General features: G+C 36.2%; 2 protein-coding genes across 2 annotated transcripts in view; both read right to left on the bottom strand.

Moving 5' to 3' along the window:
- LOC105229981 (apolipoprotein D) overlaps positions 1-21,670 on the bottom strand; it is a 527,418-nt gene that overhangs the window by 135,410 nt on the left and 370,338 nt on the right. The gene's annotated exons all lie outside the window — the stretch shown is intronic.
- LOC105230030 (odorant receptor 7a-like) lies at positions 13,187-14,961 on the bottom strand. Its single transcript, XM_049452777.1, has 3 exons — positions 14,137-14,961; positions 13,639-13,996; positions 13,187-13,563 (listed from the first exon to the last, which is right to left on the bottom strand). The coding sequence occupies exons 1-3, from the start codon at positions 14,895-14,897 to the stop codon at positions 13,483-13,485; spliced, it is 1,200 nt and encodes a 399-aa protein (XP_049308734.1). The 5' UTR covers positions 14,898-14,961; the 3' UTR covers positions 13,187-13,482.

Genomic DNA, 21,670 nt, shown 5'->3' with positions numbered 1-21,670 from the left:
TTCTCGAAAGCTAACATTGAGCTGTGACGGTTGAGATTTATTTGATGAACTTTTTATTTGCAAAGAAAAAATTCTTTAATTGCAATGTACATATACATATATATTGAATAAAAAGCAAACAATGGCAAAAAATATAAAAAAATTAGATTTGCGATTTCAATGTTAGAAAAAGAAAAAAGTAAGCTAAAAATATAATACTTTTATATTCATATATATTATTAACTTCACATGTTAAATTTTTTTTAAAGCTCAAACTGTTTTTCTTTTCTTTCACTCCTTTCCTATCTCTGTTATTCAACTCCATCGCCATTCATTAAATTTTCGCCTGTTTGCTGCTTAATTCTGTACTTTATTATAAAAAAATCTCAACCTTAACACATTTTTCTACAAAAGTGAATGACTTTTTTGTGCGTAACTAATTTGCTAAGAATACAAAGTCAGAGAGGGGAACAAGTAGCGAAGTGAAACATAGAAAAGCATCTAAAAATAAATCATTCTTAGCATTTCTCAGCATAAAATAACAGTAGTGATTAATGTCTCACTCGCCGAAAGTTATTTAAGTGCACATATATACATATAAGTACATATATACTCTGTACATATATACTCTGTATATATGTATAGCACTCCTATACTATATGTGCAGACATGTGCTTGTTCTTACTATACATAGTTGTGATTATTATTTTTTTGCGTGCAACACTCAACTCACCAGACGGAAGTTTATATTCCACTGAATTACTTAATTGAGACGGTGTCGAATTAGTGAATTAAATAAAAAAATAAATAAGAATGTGTTTGGGGAGAAAACAATCTTCGGTCGACTGCATCAGCGGCAGTGATGTATTTGCTACACGCTCGAAAGCGGATTATGCATACAGCAGACAATAAACAGGGTTGCCAACTTCAAAATAAAGAAAATAAAGTATCATTATTTATCATATTACTGATTATATGATTATTCTTAGGAAAACCTCTTTTTGCAGAAAATATTGTCTCTCACCTGATCCAATCTAAAAATTTTGGGAACCTAAACAGAGTTCAGAAGAAAGGTGTGGCAACACAACAGAAATATACCGAAAGAATTCGGAAAGAAGTGGGAATACAGCTCAGCTTTGAAATTCAGAGTCTTAAACACAACAGTAACAGATAAGTGAAGTTGTTTGAAATGATCGAGAAAGCAGACACTCTAAAGATATCAACTGAACATTTACACCATGTCACTCACGAATATTTGGGTATGAGAAAGCTCAAAGCAAAGTGGCTACCGCGCGAGCTCACTTTTGACCAGAAATAACGACGAATTGATGATTCGGATCAGTGTTTGGAGATGTTCAAGCTTAAAAATCACGAGTTTTTGCTTTGATATGAGACAATGGATGAAACATGGCCCCATTATTTCACTCCGAGGGCAAATCGGTAGAAATCCGAGTGAACAACAGTCGGATGGCAAGTTTATGGCGTTTGTATTTTGGAATGCGAATGAAATATTTTTATTGACTACTACCTTGAAGAAAGTCGACTATTAAGTACATAACGTTCCTGGACCGTTTCAAAGACGAATTCGACAATAAACGGTCGCATTTAAAGAAAAAAGAAAGTGCTGTTTCACCAAGCCAATACACTTTGTCACAAGTCAGTGAAATCGATGGCAAAAATCCAAGAATGGGCCTTCGAATTGCTTCCACATCCACCGTAATCTACAGGTCTGGCTCCCAACGACTATTTCCTGTTCTCAGTTCTCAAGCGAATGTTCTCTGGACAAATTTTTTTGTCGAATGGAGAAGTGATTGCCGAAACTAAGGCCTATTTAGAAGCAAAGGATACATTTTTCTACAAAAATTATATCGAAAAGTTGGAGTGTCGCCATAATCAGTGTGTCATCTCTGTTGCAATATAGTGAATTTTGCCGAAAATAAATGTTTTGCTATGGCAGAAAGGGGACTTTTTCATTGATATCTTTGGTTTTATTTCGAGCGCTATTACATATGGATATCCCATTCAATTCATGTGCTGTTTTAAAGGAAAAACACTTTTGCAGTTTTTTTCTATGGCAACTCCAGTCTTTTACTTCTGCTGGTATATCTCTATTTGAATATTTTTATAGTTATTTAATCAGACAAGAAGATTTCATACTTATTCCATTCAAATGTCATAATTATAGAATAGGAAATATAAAAAATTATATTCGCGTGTAAATGTCAATGTCATTACGACATACACACGTATAATTTATTGATTATTGTTTATTAATATCTCTATGCAAATTGTAATTTCAAGTACAAGGTGAATCAATGCTTTCCAGCAACAAACATTATGTGAAAGCAATATTCACTGTTTAATTATTACTTAACTACTATTTACGAGGGTACGTTTTTATGTTCGCAGAATTGCAGACTTGTTTTATTCCAATAAAATTTGAATCATGAACATTGAGTCATGGAACTGTAGTAACCTCAAATTTGCATTACAAGCTCCAATGAGCAAAACAACATTCTCAACACAAGATTCAAATGATCAAGCACGTCCATGATTGATGGCCGCTCATAGTCTTCATTGAGTGCCGATTAATAGTAATTACAGCAATAAAAAAGATATTCGCGATATTCGATTGCAATTTGTATAAATAAATATTTATTGTAATTATAAATAGATACATACACACTTTTCCACACACAATTGCTTACTCACTCTCCACATATTTAAAACTCTACATAATCGTTTCTCCATCCCACGTTTGCCGTCACAGCTCATTCGTAATTACTTGACTTTTAATTGAAGCTGAAATTAAGCAAAGAATTTCGGGGCGTGTTTGCGCGCTCAACAAACTTCTAATTAATCAATCAATGTTTTTCGGTTGAGAATGCGTAATTTGAAATTTGAATTTAATTACCTATTTGGCTAAGTACAATAAGTACTGTATGTGCTATGAAGAGTACTGGAGTTAAAGTTTGGTTCGTTTCATCTCTCTTGAGAAGTTTAATTAATGCGCAAGTGGGTGTCTCCAGTGACTATGCGATTTTACTTAAAATTACAAAGACTGGTATGTCATATATTTGTATGTACAATTCTTTAAATTCATAAATATGGGAGTGAGTTTGAACATGTCATATAAGAATTTTCTATGATTCATTGTTTCAAAACTGAGATTATTAACCAAAAACTGTTCATGTGCATATATATATCTTAGCTATGTTGTGAGTATGAATGTTTTTCTTTCCGTCATGTAAGAATTTTTCTGATTTTGTTGGTTTTGATATTAATACTTCCGCAAGTAAAAGGAACGCAATCATATTCTGTGTATATGATTTGGACATATTTCAATGAGTAATCTTTTCTGAAGAATTTATTTAAAAGATTGAATAATAAATTACAAATCAGTTAACTACTCTTTAATTATGATAAACTTAAAACAAACCAAAATAGGAAAAGCATGACAGGATCGAAATTATAACATCCATAACTGAGTTTGACATGTTTTTATCGAAGAAGATTCTATGGTTTCTTTCGGGTATGTCTTCATGCATGTAGACAGCTAGGTACAGTGGCTGTCTGCTACTAACCTAATAAAGTTCATCAATATTAAAAGTTGCATCTGCGTAACCTCCGAAACGTCATTAAGAAACTCTTATGACCGATAGTTGTGGCAGTTTTCCTATACAAGTCCTAGCATTCGCAAGATTTTTTTGAAAACCCAATATGATGTTTTATAGTCTCCTCTTCTTCTACCTCCTGACAGCTTCTACAATGGCCATAATTTGGCGTTTCTTGTCTGCTAGCATGTCTTCTAATTAGACAGTGACCTGTTAGCACTCTTACTAGACTTCTTATGTCATCCCTTTGAATTTTTATATTTGGTATGTGTGTACCATATTCAATTCTTGGCACGTTTTCGTTCTTATTGGACAAGTTAGGGATTGATTTCATCGAGACTCTGCTATATTTATAACATATTTGTCCATTAAATATCTACAAATATCAGAGGCATATAAATTCCGTCTTTTCCGGGGTCTAATTGTCAGTTGGCTAGTTCATTTTCTTCACAGTTATCTGGGATATCACTATGTCCTCGAATCCATTGCTGGTTTATCGTGAAATATGATGTTAGATTCACTAAGATATTCAGGCGTGCATTCAAAGCCGTTTGGGTATCTGTATACATATATTATATATATAAATTGTATATTCCTTGTTGTGAGGACACTTCCTTTCAGTCTAACAACTGACTTCGGTGCCAGTTGTTTACAGAACAACTATGCTGGAAGGAAATGTAGAATGACGTTTGGGGTCTAACTTTGCATTGATCTAACAGCTCCACTGATTCATATCCAATATTCAGGAAGATGTATCGCTTTGAAATGTGAGTTTCATCTGTTCATGGGCAGTCATTCTAGATATAAAAAATAATTGAAATGGTGAAGAGGTTACGATTCGAGTCTTAATTCGATGATCTAATGGAGGTTTGTTCTTGATGAATAAGTATTACTTTTAGGGTCATGCCAAGGCCGGTTTCACGTCCAGATCTCTCTGGAAAATAAACATATTAGATAGGGAAATATCCGACATTCTACTAGAATTATTGGCAGCAAAACAGATAACTATTTGGAAACAAGTAAGTAAGGGCTAAGTTCGGGTGCAATCGAACATTTTATACTCTTGCAACATACTAGAATATAAGTCAGGTGTAAAACGTTAACCAGAGGTTCGAAATCCAAGCAGTTTTATGCATATATACATTTACTATATATAACTTCTATACTGACAGACGTATAAGATTTGTTAGAAAAACGAAAACCCGTTGTCGACCAGGTTTTATTTATTTTCCCAATACATACAATCCCACATACTAAGTATTGACATGCGACTAACATCCTGATATTAGTTTTATGGGGGGTTAGTAAAATTTTCGCTCAAATTTACCTATTTTAGGCCCAAAGATACACTATTATAAATAAATCAGACATATGCACCATTGTCAGAGAAGTACTATCCCTGAATTTCAATTATATATCTCAGGCATTGACCGATATTTTCAAACAAAGGTGAACTATAGGTACTGTTGTCCAAATTTTCGGTACCTGGGGGCTTGAACAGTTTTTGTTAGATCTAAACAATTTTTGGTCATAAGGTGGCACATACTAAGGACATCATTAGTGCAAGGTTTAATCCCGTTATATTAATTGATACTTAATTTGCATACTGGAAAGTAGGCGTGGTTATTGTCCGATTTTGCCAATTTTCACTCTGTGAATATAAAACAAGAAATAACGTTAACTTCGGCGCCACGGAAGCTAATAACCATTCACAGGTAAATTTCTTTTAGCAACTTCAGTTTGTATGCAAGCTATATGCTATAGTAATCCGATCTGAACAATTTTTTTTGGAGATTATGTTATTACTTTAAGCAGTAATGCATTTTAAATTTCGTGAAGATACTACGTCAAATGCGAAAGTTCTATACAAGCCCTTGATGCCATAGTTAGCCGATCTGAACAATTTCTTCCAATATTACATTATTTCTATGAACAATAACTCATACCAAATTTCGTGAAGATAAATTGTTAAATGAAAAAGTTTACCACGCAAGCATTTGATTCCGATCATTCAGTTTGTATTACAGCTATATGTTATAGTAGTCCGATTTTGGCAGTTCCGACAAATGAGCAGCTTCTTTAAAAGAAAAGGCATATATACATTTATTTAACTTACCAGAGGGTGGAGCCAAGAACACCTTTTCAAAACTATTTTCGCACATAATGATCACGTGGATTTCTTTATAATGATGGTTCATAGGGAAAGTTTTCATTTGAGCAAAAAATATATATTTTTTTTTGATTATTTCGAGATAGCAAGCTTCAAAAATTATTGATGCTCTTAAGACAACTAAGCTTTAAAATCTTCAGTTATTTTCTGAGTTATAAGTGACCTATTTCGAAATATATAGCTTCATTTCCAAACAAATGAATCCAATGAGAATATACTGTGATCCCCAAAAAATATCATTTTATCTCTTCAAAAGATGCCTTTCTACTTTCAAATCCAAAATAATCTTCATTTTTCAATATGACGCAAAAACTTCCAAATTGAAAGAAATTTAAAGAATATGCCATTCACTGACAGCGGCACTTTTTGTCGCCGCTTATCTCTAGCTGCTGGCTGCTGGCTGTGCGCACGCATTTGAGGCAATCAGTGAGCTCAAAGCATATTTTGCCCGACGCAAATCTAATCGAATTCAATTTCACAGCACCAAACTCGAGTCCACAAATCTGTTGCAATTTATATTGGCCATTATGGTCAGTGGCTGCGCGCAGCTAACGGTGAACCGGAGGGTGAGCACAAAAGCTATAACAATGGCAACAATGGAACGAAAGGAAGCTGAACAAAGTAAAGAACTAATAAAGAAGTCGAAAATAGAAAATAAAGAACACGTAGATGAAGAGGAAAAAAAGCGCAAAAAACTGGAGACAGCAACTTGAGCAGCACATTTTCCACTCTATTTATTACGCGAGTAAATTGAGTTTGTGACAATTTCGGGTTGCTTATTGCGTAGCTGTTGGCCTGGCCGAGAGCGGCTTATTGGTCTGCATGTATGTATTTATTTTATTTGTTTGTTCCTTCATTTATACCGTTACTTTTCTTTTGTCGAATTGCCGCATTGTTGTATGTGCGGAGGGATGCTAAAGCGAAGGCAGATGAACACTGTGAAGAAGCTGCAAATCGAATTTAAGCTATACAAATACAAACATTACAACAACAGCGATAACAAAAGCACACAACAGCTTTGAGACGCTTAAAAAACTTGCAGAAAGCGAATAACTTTTGAAATGTACAACAAGTACTCGTATAAATATAAATAAATAAATAAATTGGTAACATGTTGCAAGTAAACTTGAGACAAGTGAAACTTTCTTTGTGCGACGCTATTCAATGGCCACAAACTAGACGAGGGAGACAAAGTCAGAGAGAAAGAGAGCGGGTGAGGAGGCAGCGCAAATGCAGATTTGTTGCTAGAAAAGTGTAAAGGGAAACAGTGGAAGAATGTAAAATGGTTTGTTCGGCGAATGCTACAAGAGTTTTTAGTTTGTCTGCATGTACTCGCATTTCTATTTGAGTGCACGGGGGCGTATGAGTGACAAGTGTGCCAATAAAAGCGCAATACAAGCGTTGGTGCTGCGCAAACATATACATATCGAAATATTTGTGTGTGTGTGTATGTATGTGTATGTGCAATAGGCTTGTTGGAAATCTAAATTGACTTGGAGCAGCATAGGAAATAGCAATAAAGCAAAGCAATACTGTTATTCAGCAGAAATATTCGCAAGCGTTTGCTTTATGGGTGATTTTTTGTTTTTGTATATACTAGTATCGGCTTCAGCTCATAGCGTTGGCAGAGAAAATGTGACTTGTTCTGCGCTTTGTTCAAATTGTTTTCTCTATTTTATTTGCATAGGAAAAAGTTGTATGAAAGTAAAAGCCGCCAGACAAGTGCTTTTATCGAGAATATAGCTCTCTACAGGTATTGCCTCATCAATAAAAAAATATATGGATTTTAGTTTAAGATCTATTAAAATAAAATAAAATAGTAAAATAAAATTTTAGTAGATAAACTCCCGCACATCCATCAACGAATAGATGCACTCAGATGGAGGAGATATCGCCCTCTATACCCCATTCTAAAGAATCTCGTCAGGTAGCTTAAGCGACGAGTATGATATACAAACACCCCAGCTTTGCCACAAAAACGCGCATATGGCTCACAACTCCGTTGTCCGTAGTGGACAACAAGACCTTCCCACTCTATCATATATAAATATATATATATGTATATATGTATATACATAAGCTATATGCTAAAGCTGACCGACGGAACAAGTTCTTCGAGGATTATTACCATGTCCATGCCGTTCAGTTTCTTGCTATTTTTACTGGAAATTATTATTTAATTATAAGAATGACTTCGAAAAGAAGAAACAGAAAAATATATTTGAAATTAAGACAAAATTATAACTTCAGCTAAATCTATTTTACTGAAAATTACTATTTAGTATAAAACAGAAAAAAATATTTGAAAGTGAAACAGAAAAATTTAATATATCGTCACCTAAAATGCAAAATAACGTAACAACATTTTCGGAAATTTCGGAATGAAACACATATAAAATGGAATATGAGTTGAACAAAATTTAAATATTGGTTAAAACTGTGTTATATCTGGTAACAGAACCTTAAAATTGGAATCATGGATGTAATTTGAAGTAATGGATCGTAATCAATAAACTACAAAATTTCGTATTTTTTGATCATACGTTATTTTGCAATTAAAAAAAAAAACTGATTGTGAATCACAGCAACAGAAACAGAAAAAAAAATTTTTCAGGAAAAAGTGTAAAATATATAAAGTCTATTTTTGATAATAATATAGGAACAGAAAGTTTGATTTAAAAAGGTTACAAAAACAGAACTTTATTCAATTAAAAATAATCCAAAATTATCTAAACAATTTGAAAACAGAAAAAATCTGAGAAAGGAAGAAACAGAAAATGTCAATATATTATATTTCTTGTATTTTTCCTCAAACTTTTTTTTGGTCGACTACCCAAATAATAAGAACAGGAATAGAAACAGAAAATCTATCAGGAATTTGAGAAAATGGATAAAATAATTTTATAATCTTAATAAAAAATAATAAAATTGTGCCGGTGAAAATGGCTTTTAAATAGTAAGGGGTTTCAAATAATTTTGGTGTGTTATTTTCAAAAACAGAATTCTCTTATAGGAAACTGATAACGGCCTTTTAAAAGATACCGCGGAAGTTACGAAAATTTAATGTTTTTTAGAAATGTGCTACGGTTTCCTTAACAGAACTTATTTGTTGTGCTAACAGAATTTCTGTTGCTAATTCTGTTTTTGTTATTAACTAAAACCTGAACAGTTTGAAAACAGCAAATTTTCTAGAGATTACAGTAAAATTCAATTAAATTATTATGTCCTATAATTTTTTTCGGACTTTTTTCTATTGAACAGTTCATTAAACCTGTATTAAACATCCTATCAGCTAAGCCCAGAATGCAATTAAGCAAAACATGAAAAATCAAATTATGCCCAACAATATTTTTTTTAAACACTACTTTATCCAGGCTGGTGGAAAATGTTAAACCTAACTGCACTTTGCGCAAAAGCTCAACTAAGAGTTCTTGTAGCCATTGAATAAACAAATCGCACAATGAGGCTTTACAGCGATAAACAAGGCTACAGTTTGAAAAAGTAGCAACTTGCGGAAAAGTTAGGTTACACGAGCCGCATTTGAGGTCCAAGTCCTGTCAATAAAGCTGCGTTGGTGTCGAAATTGAAAAGACGACGACCCGATGCAAGGTTATGCTCTGATAGACTACGGCAAAAGAAGTTGGAACTCTAACACTTCAAAGTTGACGGAAGTGAATAAACAAAAACTGGAAATTAAAAAGAAATGTATAAGCAGAAGAAAAACATGTAAGGGAGTGCTAAGTGCGAGTGGAGTCGAATATGCTGTTTGACGACGGTGCCACGTCCACTTTTCAAAAACTTAAAAAAATTGGAAATACGTTTAACGTTTCTATAGCTTCAGCGACTTCTTCTATGAAGTTGTAAAAATTTATGTTTTTAGATTAACGCCTCGTTATGGGCGTGGTCACAATCCGATTTCGATAGACGAGTAGACAGTTCCTCATTCTAATAAATCATACTCACTAAATTTTAGAAATTACAAACAACCGTTATGTCTACAAAGCTATTATACTCTCTGCCACGTGTTGTGGTTATATAACAGTTAGCTTTTACAAATACTTTACTTTCGTAGACAATATTTTTTATGTATTTCGCTTAAGTAGACATTTTTTTTTCAGTAGCAATTTTTTCTCTACTTTTCCCAACACTTTTGATGCCTTTTTCTTCACCCTTCCTCTTTGTGTGCGCAAAACTTTCTTGCAAGTGCATTATTTCCGGCTTTTATAAACTTTTCATTATTTATGCGGCGAGGCACAGGAAAAAACTCGCACCGAAGTTTGAGTAGGAAATAGCAGTGTGTGGCGGTGCATCGCTCATGGGAGCAGCAAAGATGCTAGTTTCTGTGTTTTTTTCTCATGCTCTTGCTTGTGCTCGGGGCATTTGTAGTTGCAACTTACAAGTAACTCGTATTACACTTACAAGTTGCAAGCGACCTGCTGTTGCTGGTGCTGCTACTGCAGCCAACAATGCCGCCAGTGCCGAGTGCATTATGGTGCATTTTGTGGCTGGTGTATGCCGTGGCAACAACAATAACAACTTTAGCGGTGGAAAAAAGCAAAAGCTTTTATTTATTGAGCAAAGTTTTGTGATTTCTTGCACCGCCGGCTGGCAGCGTGCGCTTGCAACATTGACATCATTGTCGTCAGCGTACTAGTTTTGCTGGTGTTCTTCGCCGTTCTTGTTCTTGTTCTGATCAGCGTCATCATTGCTTGCTGTTGTGTGTCTTCGATGCTTTTTGGCCTCTTACTTTGGCTTATAACAAATTTTCTCGTGTATTTTTACAAGTTTCAATGTGCAATGTGCAGCTCTGTGTTAAGTTGCCTCATAGCGTACATATACACACATGCACCCACATACATTCATAAAGCGCCTTGTGCTGTTATGTAAGCGGCTGAAAAGGTTTAGGGTAAACATACATGTGTGTGTGTGTGAGTTTTCTTTGCCTTTTTCATCGTTTATTGTGTGCCTTCTAAAGTTTCATTTGTTGACTTACAACATTTTTACTCAATGTTTGCATGTTCAGCGGAAATTGCTTGAAAATATAATAACGTTAATAAAATAAAACTGAAAACTCATTTAATCATGTTGCGCTCTTAAAATAGGCTTGTAAGCTGCGAAGGCATACAATAACACACGATCTGTCATTGGCGCGGGATTTATGGCACTTTCGAAGTGTGGCGACTCCCTTCCAAAGATTGTTGAAAATGGTTAAACGTTTGCCTTATATTCTCTTACCTTTCATTTGTTGCTGACAATATCCTTGCAAAATCAAAACATCTGTATAAACTGATGTTGAGCAATACCAAATGCTCCATCAAGATCGGGAATGACCACTCCGATACCAAACGCGGTTTCGGACTCACTATCGTGTGATTTCTTCAATCTACTGCTGCAGAAAGTAATTCGAGGTGCAGAACTTAATCGACCAGGTATAATATTTTATAAGAGTGTACAGCTACTGGCGTAAACCAATGAGACCGACAGTTTTGGTCCAGATGGTGTGCAGTCACGTGGTTTATGAGAAGTAAAGAATGTTAGGATACCTACGCTTAACACACATTCCAACAGACTTTGTGACCTCACTAACAATACCTCTTCCTGTGTCGTATCATCTGTTTAAAGCGTTGCCTTGTTAGTGCGATATAAGTACACAATAGAAGCTCCATTGATTCCCTGCGGTCATCTCGATCTGCAGGCATGTGTGACTGTGACCAATGTATATTCCAATCATGTTTCAACAGTACTCGTATCTATCAAGAGTGAACGAGAACTCTGAGTATTTTTAATCTACGCTTTTGTAAATGACCTTTTTTGCATCATAAAAAATCATTTTATCAAAATTTAACTTTCCTTGTCACGCTCTTGTCCAGAGTATTTTAAATATAATACACAGGTTCATCAATGTTAGTAACGTTATCGGTTGATAGCCATACACTACCCTTTGCAGTCTCGTCCACTATCTCATTGCTAACGATGCCTTTATGAGTTGGAACCCAGTAGAAATAAAGTCGTTTCTTCCTGGTGACACTACATACTTTTACCTTGCTTCTCTGCTGATACATTAAATGCTAGCTCCACGGCATTTCCAACAGTAAACTGAAATACACTACACATTTATGAGCCATCCATATAAAGGTTTACATCAACCGACTTTTTTGTGTCTTCCGTAAACCTTCTTTCCCAATTGCAAATGGGATCTTGTAACAGGTAATAAAGTAACAACATGACTAATGTGGACATTTCTTTATTGTCTATACAGGGTTTGACCGAAAAGTAATAGAACTGATTTTCTTCCGCCGCGACTGTACTTCGGAGCGTGCCCACACCGACTGGATTCGGTAGACGGTGTTCCTAGCTAATTAACGAGCGGCTGGTCAGTTATCTCTGAGCACCTGGAGAGTCAGAACAAATATCGCAGCCGATTGAAAGTTGCACCACGGCAACGCCTCGACTCATACAGCCTTTCTTTTGAACAGCTACTTAACCAAGGCCGGCATCCCAACACTTCCGTAGCCTCCCTACAGCCCAAATGCGGCCTCGCTTGACTTTTTTGTTTCCTTGCTTGAAAACGCAGATAAAAGGGTATCCAAGCAGCATGCACCTCGAATATTAAGGCTATGACGGAGAATGCCTTCTGTGACAGCAACGCTGAATAGACGTAGAGGGAGCCTATTTTGAAAGTTTTTACTTTCCGGACAATTTCTGTACTATTAATTTTAAACATTTAGTGAAGAGACAAAACTTCTCTAAACATTCTCCTAAAGGAATGTATATCGTCACCTGAAATGCAAATTAACGTAACAACGTTTTCAGAAATTTACAGTGGCATGAATGAAACACAGAATAAAATGGAACATGAGTGAAACAAAATATTAATATTGGTTAAAACTGGTTTATATATGACCGCAGAAACAGAAAATGTTGAACATATTTAATATTATGTATATAATTTGAAGTAGTGAAGCGTAACCAATAAGACACTCAATTTCGAATTTTTTGATGATACGTTATTTTGCATTTCAGGTGGCGATATAAAATTTTGTGGGTTACCCGAAACCAGTGACAACATAATAAGAAATTATCCCTCTAGCTATATTTATCGAAATCATTTGAAGCCGATTAGTGACTCTGTATCAATTGTTTGATTTATAGATCCATTCTACAACCAAAGTACATCTGCTCATCAATCCTTATTCCGAACAGTTCATATATAGAACTCTGCAGTAGCTCTACGTCCTACATACAGCAGGTATGTACCTAATAACAACAAATCTTCGAGAGTATTTTTGCAATTTTGTAGCAAAATTGTAGAAGAAATTCAGCCAAGGAACTAGTAATAATATATGTTTTACGGAATATAGTCGGCTTTTCTATATTTTTACTTAAAAAAATTGTTTATCGAAAGATGCTAAAAATCCTTTTTTTATCAAAAATTTCGTATTTTTGCTCTTCTAAGGAAAAAGACTCTCTACAATTTATTATGTTTGTTTTTTGTTGGCTACATAAAATGGTGCTAGCGTCAAATACTATTTAGAATCATTATTTTCTACTTTTTAATGATGAAATTAAATTATTGATGAAAAAGTAGTCCGAAGCTAAGTTTCATTTTCACCTACAATGCTGCATTTTGACAGTTCCCATCCTTCCAAGTCCAACTAAAAGAATATATTTCGCCTTTCAACTGCCATACAAGCCTTTAACAACATTATTTTTCCCTTTTTATTCTACAGATTCCTTTATATTCTGCCCAAAGCGCATCTCATTCGCAAATGTGTACAATGTAAATGAAAATTTTGCAATCTAAGAAAAAGTATATTAACAAGAAAAACTTTACTTTAATATATTGCGTCAATTACTTTTGGTTGGTTGACTTACTGACAAATATGTACGCATATTGATATCGAACAATTGCATTGCAACAAAGGTGACTTCCTTTTGAGCGTGATGTATAAAGAAGACAATCAGCTTCCGTCCACGCTTATCCAAAGCCAGCCAATTGCAGTGAAATATTGCGACGGGCAATTTAGAGCTTTCCATCTCAAGTGTCGATGCCTCATAGCAAGTCGGTAAGATTTGCGTTGCAACCATTAGATAATACCACATCGTAATGACCATATTAAGCGTATCGGCGAAAATGAAAATATTTACCATACAGACGCAATGTACAAGAGCAACACAAACGAATTGCATAAAAATGGTTGGAGAGCAAACGGAACGGACCATATCCACCACCCTGTGAAATGAAAAAGAAAAGAAGAAATTAATTATGATTTTTCTTAAACTCCTCAAAAATAATGTCAAGCTCGGAGCTTCCTAAACACTTGGCTGTCGAATACAGAGTTTGTGGAAAATGGAAATATATTATTAACTCACTGCAATATTTGCTGATGCGTCGCAATACAGTCGATCAGTTCTTTGTTATTCTCATCAACGCTCTTCTCAGGGTCCACGCCTATTCGACCAATACGTTCCCTTAGCAGTTGCATGTGTGCGCGTATTGTTCGCATATATAAAGTTGGGTACACATCATGCAAGTATTGCGCCGTCAGTAAGAAATACAAATACCACGTTTCGAATGCCACACATGAATAGAAATGCACCGTTGGATTGCTAATCCAGTCGAGAAAAGGATACCAGCCACCAAATGGTTGCTTATGTATTATTAACGCTGTTAGAATTGAAATGAGGCCATACAAGTAATAAATGAAACCCATGGCGGCATATAAGCGCGTGCAATCCGCAACACAGTTCGTTATTTGCTGACGCTCCTGTGGCGTTTTGTAGCGTTCATCCAAACTTTTCATTATCGGCTCAACACTTTGAAAGCGCTTAAAGTTGACTAAAACTGCTACTGACTTTGCTGCGGCGAATATAGCATTGATAAACGCTTGTAGGGCCGATAGGGACTCCGTTACGGTTGCGGTTTTCTGGAACCGCAAGAAGCCCACTATAGCTAGGAATGGCGTATAGGCGTACGCAATGCAAAAGAACACCATATGCAGTGTGGGTAAGAAGCCGTGTGGTTTTGCTTTTAGACCGATCAAACCATAAAAGGCAAGTAAGACTTTGAAGGGTTTATTTGTCTCACAATCGCTTTCGACACGTCCGTATATGAAATCGCTGAATCTCTGCATGTCGGCTATATTTCTGCAAACGCTGAAAGTAATGGACAATGAAGAAATTAAAAATGTTTTTTGGTTAAGGAATAATATAAAATACGACGTTGAGAAGGTGGACCGACAATAAGTTACATTGAATATTAGATTAAAAGACTTTTGTAACCATATGCTCCTAGTATTCTTAGTGTAAAATGAATTTCAGTTGGATCAGAAGAAGTTCAACCGACTAGCGCTCCTTCTACAGGCATTAAGAAAGTCATTTGAAAAAATTGCTTATTTTTTGTGGAAAAATTTTCGGCTTCAAATTGCAACCAGTAAATTCTGGTTTTTCGAAGAAATTTTTACTGCTAATAATCTCTAGTTCACTGTCTTGAAGAAGATCTTTTTTGTGGTATCACTCCACATTGTCTGTATTATTTCATTTCTGCATAACTTGAGCCCAACCCCTGCCTTATTCATTCTCAATCCCAAACAAAAATACTTTTTCAAAAAATTTAAAACAAATTTAGAAAAACACCCACGAGAAACAACATGTATATTAATGTATTAATTGTGGAAAAAACTAGACCTTTAAGATTTTAATCCAAAATTTTTATTCGGTATTGATAACTTTATTTGTTTAAGAAAACACGTCTTTTCCGTGAAACTGTAAGTACTTTCTGGTCTCAAACCTGATTCATTGATGCTTTATAAAACAAGCGAGTTTACTATGAGAAAGTTAGAACCCTACAGGAAATATAGAACATGTTCAAGGAAGGTGGTTTGTGGGAACATGAAAACATGAGATTATATAGTATTTATACATTTGCCATACGTATAAGTTTTGTTTAAAAGATCGATCGATAAATGCCAATTCATTATGATATCTAAACACTTTCAATTATTGATCGAAAAGACACTGAATAATCGACAATTCCTGTTATGACTATCGATAAGTTTCCACTTGAGTCTTGTAAAAACTCTTAGCGTTAGTGAGTGACAAAATTGTATACCATTTTATTGAGCAGCTTAGGGGATCTCATGCGTTTCACACTGTACTAGAGGGGTATCGCAGTCGCTTAGGTGCTAGTGGTTGACCACCGCCTGCCAGGCACCTGCAAAGTTCAAAGGTTCAGCGGTAGAGCGCAAGAGGGCAAACCCGTTCCGAATTCGATGCACAAGGAGCGTTCCAAAGTAAAGAGGACTTTTTGAATTTAGCGCCTCCTGGTAGCCGTCTATATGTCAAAAATCAACCGAAATCATCACTAAAATTTATGGAAATGAATTGAACATCTCCGAAACATCGATTTATCACATTTTGACCGAACATTTGGGCTTACGAAAGTAAGTCCGCACAAATTGACTGACGACCAAAAATTGCTCAGAATCCAACATTCGAAAGCGTCATTGTGACCGAATATTTAACAAAAAATCACATTTTAACCATTAACCACTCCCCGTATCACCTGATATGGCATCGTGCGACTTATTTCTTTTCGGAAAAATGCATTTGCCCTTGAAAGGAAAGCGTTATGCAGACATAGAGGTCATCCAAAGGCTTGCACCGGCGTACTGGCGGCCATACTGCCCAACGAGCTAAAATACTATTTTGAATACAAGTAAATTGATTTTGCCGAAAAAACTCTTTGTCTGCTTTTTTTAAAGTCCTGTTTATTTTGGAAAACACCTTGTATAATCGAAAATGCAGGTTTCGAGAAACTCCAATACTGAAAGCCTGCTTTCTGTATATCTGACTGTACAAGAGGTTTCTTTTTCATTGATTTAGGTACACAACGTAGACTCCGTTAATTAATTACTAGCATCTCGGAATTAAAACTCTCTAAATTATTTCTCAGCAGGTATGTTGAAGTTAGAAGTCTATAGCGTGGTGTGAGTTTAAGGAAACGGTATACAAGAGTGTTAGTGATGGTTGTAAAGTTCAAGGTTAGTATGCTTAATTGTAATACTGTAAAAGGGGTATATATATAGATTAATGTATGAATGTGAGAAACTTTTATAATCGGAAGAGTTCTTTGCCAATAAGTTTTGAAAATAATTTTCAAGTTTTTATGCGTAACAAAAAGCATAATTTATGTTCCTGAGAAGACTGACACTTATAAACTAAACGAACTTAATAATTCTCTCATAATAATTAATTATTTAATAATTTATTAGATTCTATGAATTTTAAAGACTACATATATATGAAATATTTAGAGGTTGAAATGCTTGGTAAACTTTGACTTTCAAAACTCTTAGACTTTAGACTCAATTGCTTATGGTCATTTTGTATACTTCAAAAATTAAAAAAAAAAAACTTTAATGGAAATGGGATGTGGTGCAGGTCGCCTCCAAGTTAGTGCGTCCTAGGGGACGCTCCTCCTGACTCTTGACGACTTTTGCTGTGAAATTGGATTTTGAGTAGGACTAGCTTTATGGGATTTTGGTAGAACCCTGGGCTCGTAGTTGCGGTATTCTCATATCTGAGTATGCTAAGGTGACACTCATCAGAAATGGTTGACAGGATAATGTCGCAACCGCCTCCGTCCTGTTAAAACCCTGGCAGGCCTCAGAGTACGTTCCCCTCCCGTGCCGTTAAGTTGGCGTGATAGGTGTAAATTATGACGACTCCTTCTTCGAGATGGTCGGTTCTGAACGTACAGCTACATAAGAGCGTGCGTCAACCCTCGCCTGGGCCTCATTGCTGAGCTAACCTTGGTACCATTAATGATGACTACCTTTCCGAGGGGGATAATAATAAGAAAATAAACTTTGACAGAAAGCTGATATAGGGAAGTGAAGGGATGTCGAAACCGATACTCAGATTTGTCTTGGGTAGAAGTGCTGCTCCTGGGGCGACGTAACAGTTGCTGGCGAAATGTAGCAGTACCGATACCACAGTAGAGCAAAATCGGACATCAGGCCACTCTACGAGTAATATGTTGAGAGAAGCCGGTGGAAACCCGACCGCAAGTGGCGTGGGTATCTAAGCAGCTTGCTAATACACTCGATTGGACCAAGAGAATGTTGAGCGAGAGAGAGTATATGAACAAAGTGGACCCTCTCCTGCCCCTGGTTGCTAGCTGAGCTTTCCTCAGTGAGATTGAGGAAATCCTCAGATACTGCAACCTCTCACTACCCACGAATTACTGGAGGGTAATAAGGCTGGAGAGAAACGAGGAACTATATCAGTAAGCCCTGATTCTGCTAAATGCGGAGCCCGTCGATCCTCTCAGCAAAATGAAGGGAGCCATAAGCTAAGGGGGCGAAAAAATTAGAATACAGACGGACCCAAAGCAGATGGCGCTCAGGCTTCAGATGCGGTGGATATGACAGGTAGAGACGGTAAAACGACCATGGAGGAGTTTTTTGGCGATAACGCTCCAAAAACACCAGTATTTATCGTTGGTATGCTGAATTCAATCCAGGCCCTAGATCACTTCAAGACAGATTTCGTGAAGGTCTTCCAAAATTATTTCCTGCACTTTCATTTTTTCTTTCAAGTTTTCAAAACTTAAAGACCTTTTTCTTTGCAGACTCGGCACAAATATTCTTAGAAGCTTATTTAAATTATGAGAGCTTTGCGAGTAATAAATTTAAAAAGAAACTTCTTAACAAAGAAATAAGTCCCGATTTAAAATATACACTATAATGAGTTTTTACTTTTTGCCAAACAAATCAACCCTGTCTATTTTTTTACTTGTATCTCTGATGTCTAAAAGCGCAGACTTAATTTCACTTTTGCATAAATGTCACGTGAAAAAAGATGATTAAAGGGCCAACTCACGCTTTTAGCTTTGTCATTATTATAATTTTTTCCATGCAACATAATTCAAAATAAAAATAACAACAAAGATGAGAGAAAAGACGTGCAGACCCGTTAAAATATCAAACGAGAGTAACAACAAACGCGGCAGACACATTTTTTTCCGCATTACTCTGCAAACGCAGGTCGCAGAGAGAGAGAGGGGTGTGTGCCATTTCATAATTGCATTAAGAAAATGATGGCGGTGAAAACCGGAAGTAAAGGAGCGTAAAAGAAAAGTGAAAATGAGAGAGGAGTGTAGCAAATGTCAAAGGCAGACAGATTATTGCCATATTGTGCGCATATTAATGTACTTGTATATAAAAGTGCATGTAAATATTTATAACGGTATGCCGACGTCTGACGGCTGGCGAAAAATTCAAACGCAAATGAAACTGAAACTCATTTACGGCATTAAACGGAAACAGGAAAATTAAGCTATGATTTATAATTTTTTCCGTTTTCAACTGATAATGTCCCTTTGCGCTTCCCACTCGCAGTTTCAGCGTTACGTACTCAGTTAAAAAATTCCTGCTCACTCAAGCGTTGGTGCACCACCCACTCACATCTTCGCTTTTTCTCTGTCTACAGCTTACTTTATGACAGCCACCCATCTTCTGCGCCTAAAAGGCTGCTAAATGCCAGCAATGCGGCACGTAGTGTTGCCCATTTAAAGTTGTCGGAGCACGCTGATGCCTCGGAGCCTCTACGAAGGGACAACGTACTCCGCACAATAAACAGTCCGTGGGTTATGCACATGCAATGCATAGCAATGCTTGTTTGTATGTATGCCGTTATGTTAGACGCGTTGGTGCATACTGACAGTTGGTCCTTAGGGTGCTGGCTGGCTGGTTCGCTACTGCAGACAGTTGCAATTGCTTATAAAAATGTCATGCGGTGGAGAAGCCCTTTTGCCTTTGTCCTGCAGCGTACAGGTGTGGCTGCCTCCGGCGACCAATTTTCAATGGCAAATGCGGCATTCAAATGACGTTAAATGCAATTAAAATTGTGCGCCTTCATAAGCAATGCAGCTGCGGTGCCGACAAATACTTACGTGCAACAACAACGCACATGGCGGGGGCATGCTATGGAGGTAAGGATTTCTCAGAGCGTAGTAGAAAGATAAAGGAAAATTGTGGAGAGCAAATACTAAATGGCTGGATACTGTGAGCGGGCGCATGGTATAAAGAAATACAATTGTGTTGAAGAAGCTTGGGTCTACATGTTGTTCAGACACCCTACTGGAGTGTTCGATGAAGAGAAATATAAGAAAAGCCAAGCGCTTCGTATAAATCATATGTTTACGAAAAATATTAGTCTGTAGTTCGTGACTACACCCTTACAAGAAGACCGATTAAGGTGAAGACGCAATAAATTCCTTTAGAGTATGCTCTAGCGAGACACTTCAAGCATATTTTATATATAGAAGGTCCTGTGGCGCTGATAAAGTTAAAATATTAAAATCTCTGTTCAGATTCATCTCTTTAAATCCACTTTCTACTCTAAGTTTTCACTCAAACCATTGGTCCAAACAAAAAAGCGTTCATTATACAATATATGAAAGCTGCCCTCAAAAACTTCTTTTATACTCAGTGCTTTCACTTAAGCCAGTAGTCGGTACAAAACAGCTTTGGTTTTGTGTGAAAGCTTTCCTCAAATACTGATTTTATACTCTAAGCTTTCACTTGAGCGATTAAGCTGCAAATAAAACTTTCGTTATGTGTGAAAGCTTCTCTCAAAAAGTGATTATATAATAGTAAAAAAGGAAAGGCACAATTTTACAGAAAATAATACTACCTCGGATTAAGCCGAAAAAATACTGTTCAACCAAATAACCACGCAGAAACTTCTGTACCGCAATTTAATATACAATGAAGTAAACAAAAAGAGATTCCAGCCAAACAATAACGCTACAGTAAAAATCGCATCTGCATGCAGTCACAGACATAAAAAAAGGTAAATAGAAAATAAAGAGCGCGTGATAAGTCTGACCGGCGACAGATGGAGGACGAAGCGAAAGGAATTATGAGTGGAAAGTGAGTGGCAAACGGCCATACCTTTGGCGCTAATATGCGGCCCCAACTCTAGTGTTTGTTGCAGTTACATTGCGCCAATGTGTTGTTGTTATTTGCTTATCATCTTCTTGCAACGTCAGCTGCTGGTGCCGTTATTTGTTTGTGACAACAATTCCACGGCAATTATAATGTGAATGAGCGCACCGGATGCGCCAACACCGCGGCACTGCGACAGTCAACAGCCCAGTTTGCACTCATTTGCCGTTTTACCAGGCGCAAGAGGGCTTGACAGTCTTCGGGGTGTAATAAAAAACAAAAGCAAAGTAAACTAAATAAAGAATGAAAAATTTTATATGAAAGGATTGTAGCGTTGGTTACTCTGTGGCTGCTTAAATTATTATATTTATGAAAATTTTTAAAGATTTTCATTTTAGATTTGTTTTGTTTTTGTTTGTATAAAATTTATGGAAATTTGTAAGAATTTAAATATTTATAAATTTTATGTGTTAAGAGATTAACTAATCATTGAGAGTGAAATAACCTTTGCGGAAAACATATCCGAAAGCGATTATTTGTGCCACTGCTCACTTCAAAATGCTAAAAAAAGGTTTAAGTTCCGCGAATAGTTCTATCTAAGAATAATAAGACGGCTAATATCAGCTTCCGTTAGGTTAAGTTAGGTTATACTGACTGGTGCTCGATATCTAATTTTGATGCTTCACCTAACCATTGAACTGGGAAATTGCTAGATATCTAAAGTGAGTTCTAGGTGAAGCCGACAAAAGTAGATGAGAAGATCTGCGCCTCTTTCAGGCCTACTCCCCTGCAAAGGTGTATTGTTTCGATGCTTTTGCACATAATCATCGCACTCCTGCATGTTCTGAAGGCATTCCAATGCACCTTGCCCGGTCTGTCAGCCCTTTCTCATTAACCATATTGTTTTTTATATATAGAAAAATGCCTTTTGGTCTGGAAACCAGTATATATGC

This window comes from Bactrocera dorsalis, chromosome 3, assembly GCF_023373825.1.
Source record: "Bactrocera dorsalis isolate Fly_Bdor chromosome 3, ASM2337382v1, whole genome shotgun sequence".
In the NCBI taxonomy this organism is placed as follows: Eukaryota; Metazoa; Arthropoda; class Insecta; order Diptera; family Tephritidae; genus Bactrocera; species Bactrocera dorsalis.
This window is presented reverse-complemented; position numbering and strand designations above follow the sequence as displayed.

Coding starts and splice junctions, on each gene's coding strand:
- LOC105230030 (XM_049452777.1), bottom strand. CDS start 14,897: ATGCAGAGATTCAGCGATTTCATATACGGACGTGTCGAAAGCGATTGT. Junction 13,997..14,136: donor ACGCATCAGCAAATATTGCA/GTGAGTTAATAA, acceptor TTCATTTCACAG/GGTGGTGGATATGGTCCGTT. Junction 13,564..13,638: donor ATATGCGTACATATTTGTCA/GTAAGTCAACCA, acceptor ACTTTTTCTTAG/ATTGCAAAATTTTCATTTAC.